General features: G+C 48.2%; 1 protein-coding gene across 1 annotated transcript in view; it reads right to left on the minus strand.

Moving 5' to 3' along the window:
• Positions 1–2,500, minus strand: part of LOC144513584 (histone-lysine N-methyltransferase SETD1B-A-like) — a 26,178-nt gene that overhangs the window by 16,925 nt on the left and 6,753 nt on the right. The window contains exons 5-6 of the mRNA XM_078244697.1: positions 1,450–1,562; positions 1–299 (exon numbers count right to left, since the gene is read on the minus strand). The exon at positions 1–299 is cut by the window's left edge and continues 520 nt beyond it. Coding sequence (XP_078100823.1) covers positions 1–299; positions 1,450–1,562 — 412 coding nt within the window. The remainder of the gene's footprint in view (positions 300–1,449; positions 1,563–2,500) is intronic.

Raw genomic sequence — 2,500 nt, forward strand, 5'->3', positions numbered from 1 at the left:
TTGTAATGCTTTAAAAAGACGTCAGGGTCTTCAGCGGATCGTCTGCTGTGAAACCTCGCCGCGAGTTTACGTCTCAAGGGGTTGTGAACACTGAAGAGGGAGACGGGGGGCTCCCCCTGCAGGACGGGAGTCGCCTGCAGACTGGAGTAACACGAGTCCTGGGAGAAGCAGGGAGTTCCCTGAGAGCGAGGGGTGAGCCCAAAGCTGCCCGGCGTGTCCTGCCAAATACTGGAGTAGGCTGTGTCCAGAGACAGGGCGGGGCTTAAGCTGCTCGCCTGCCGCCGATTGGCTGCGCTGCCCTGGTAGAGAAAACAACATGAGAATCATGATCCTTAAAGCAGACTGTTGTATGTATAATGTTAAAATGCTGGCTGTGCACTTTTTACGTTTTAATAAATAGATAGCACAAAGTCCGACGCAGTTGTCAGTTTCCCGTCCAGCGCCCACGCTGTTTAAATAATGCACCTGCACCCATCTGTGGCCCATGGACTTGCTGGTCTTACAGGAAGGTGTGTTCAGGTGCATTCTGGGCGTGCTGGTCTTACAGGGAGGTGTGTTCAGGTGCATTCTGGGCGTGCTGGTCTTACAGGGGAGGTGTGTTCAGGTGCATTCTGGGCGTGCTGGTCTTACAGGGGAGGTGTGTTCAGGTGCATTCTGGGCGTGCTGGTCTTACAAGGAGGTGTGTTCAGGTGCATTCTGGCCGTATTGCTATCTTGAGGCAGCGGGAAGTGATGGCACCATTGACCAACAAAAACCTGGTCTAAAGTCAATAACGCAGCATTTCATTGTTATTTTAACAGAGCATTAGTAAAATGCTCCTAGGCTCGTGCACAGCACGTGCACACTATGCTTGTTACACACACAGGGACGCACAGCAGCACACACACATGCAGAAGATTACAAATACAAATATTACGGTGCAGATCCTCCATCATAACAGCAATGCTCCAAGGTCCAAACGCGCCTGGCTTTTAAAGGGAATGGGAGATGATCTCTGATTGGTTGATTGTATGTTACGCCCAAAACACACCTCTGATTAATGAAGACACTAAGGTCAACCCTTTTGGACCCTTTTTTCCACCGTTAATCTAGCAAAAGTGGATTCATACATGCCCTAAACGCACCTGCACCAGGCGCTTCACGCCGTGCGCTTAGACCATGTTGTCGCGCGGAGGCACAGTACTCCAGCCACCAGTGTTAGAATATAAAGGCATGCCACCCGCCAAAGTGGCTAGTGAGAGTGACTGTGTTACACGCCACTGCCGAAATCTACAGCGGGGTGCTAATGTCAAGCCCTAAATACATCAGGTATATTCAGACACACAGTATGAGAAAAACAAAGTGTTTTTCGAACATTAAAGCATGTAAACATGTTGTAGTAGAAACACAGAATACAAGAATGAACCTTGCAACAGTATATAATAATAGATGTGCTTTTAAAATGTTTACCAGCAGACTGTCGATTAAGCTCTGAAGCGTTGGCTCGCTGCTGCCCACCGGCAGCGTCCACGGAGTGGAAAAGCCTCGGGAGAGCAGCTGTAGCTGCCGCGCTCTGTTTTCACCTGAGGAAGGTAACATTCAACAACAAGACTAAAGGGTAACTTTGGTACTTTCCAACATGGACTCCAGGGTTTCCCGCAATTAACCAGCTTTTCAACAATACAAACCGCACTGAGATAACAGAGCTCAGCCCATAGCTTCACACTCCAGCAGATAGTATGCGTGAAATAAAAACAGGACACATAATCTCACTGTGTGTAATAAGGCTAAGCAATTTTATCGATTCTGCGACATAAATCGATATTTTTTCCCCCAAGAAAGTATCGATTTTTAAGCCGCGAGTATCGATACATAAGTCCCATTCAAATCCCCCGTGTTTACCCCCGTTCGCGTTGCAGGAAGAGCGATTTGGTCAGCCAACCGCTAGTGTCGCTGTAGAGGAAGTTACCCGTACTAACGTTACACAGACGCCGACGTCTACCTCTTCCTGTTTACGGAGTCAGAGCGAGGCGATTCAAGAAAATATAAATCCAGCACCTTCATGCTTAAAAGCAGATGTGTGGGAGCACTTTGGGTTTAAAAAGAAGAAGGAAAGCGACGACGTAGACAAAAGCATCGCAGTTTGCAAGCTGTGTGACATAAAACGTGAAATACTCTGGAGATACCACCAACCTACGAGCCCACCTAAAACGTCACCACCCAGACAAGGTCATGCTAACGGAGGACGCGTGACCCAAAACAAACCATGCTGGACATTCCCACAAGTTTCCATCTGCTTCACCAAGGTCGCAGAAAATTACAGAGTCCATTGCCTACTTTATTTGTCAGGATTTGAGACCGTATTCGGTGGTGGAAAACGCCGGCTTTAGGCGCATGGTGAACGCGATGGAGCTGGCTGCCATGGTTTCTTTTTCTTTTCTGCTGGCTAGACAGGCTACCTCACATACTTGTAGGCCTACAGGCCTTAAACTACTAAGACGGGTACATTTTAAGTTAAATG

The sequence above is a fragment of the Sander vitreus genome, unplaced genomic scaffold, assembly GCF_031162955.1.
Source record: "Sander vitreus isolate 19-12246 unplaced genomic scaffold, sanVit1 ctg293_0, whole genome shotgun sequence".
NCBI classification, from domain to species: domain Eukaryota; kingdom Metazoa; phylum Chordata; class Actinopteri; order Perciformes; family Percidae; genus Sander; species Sander vitreus.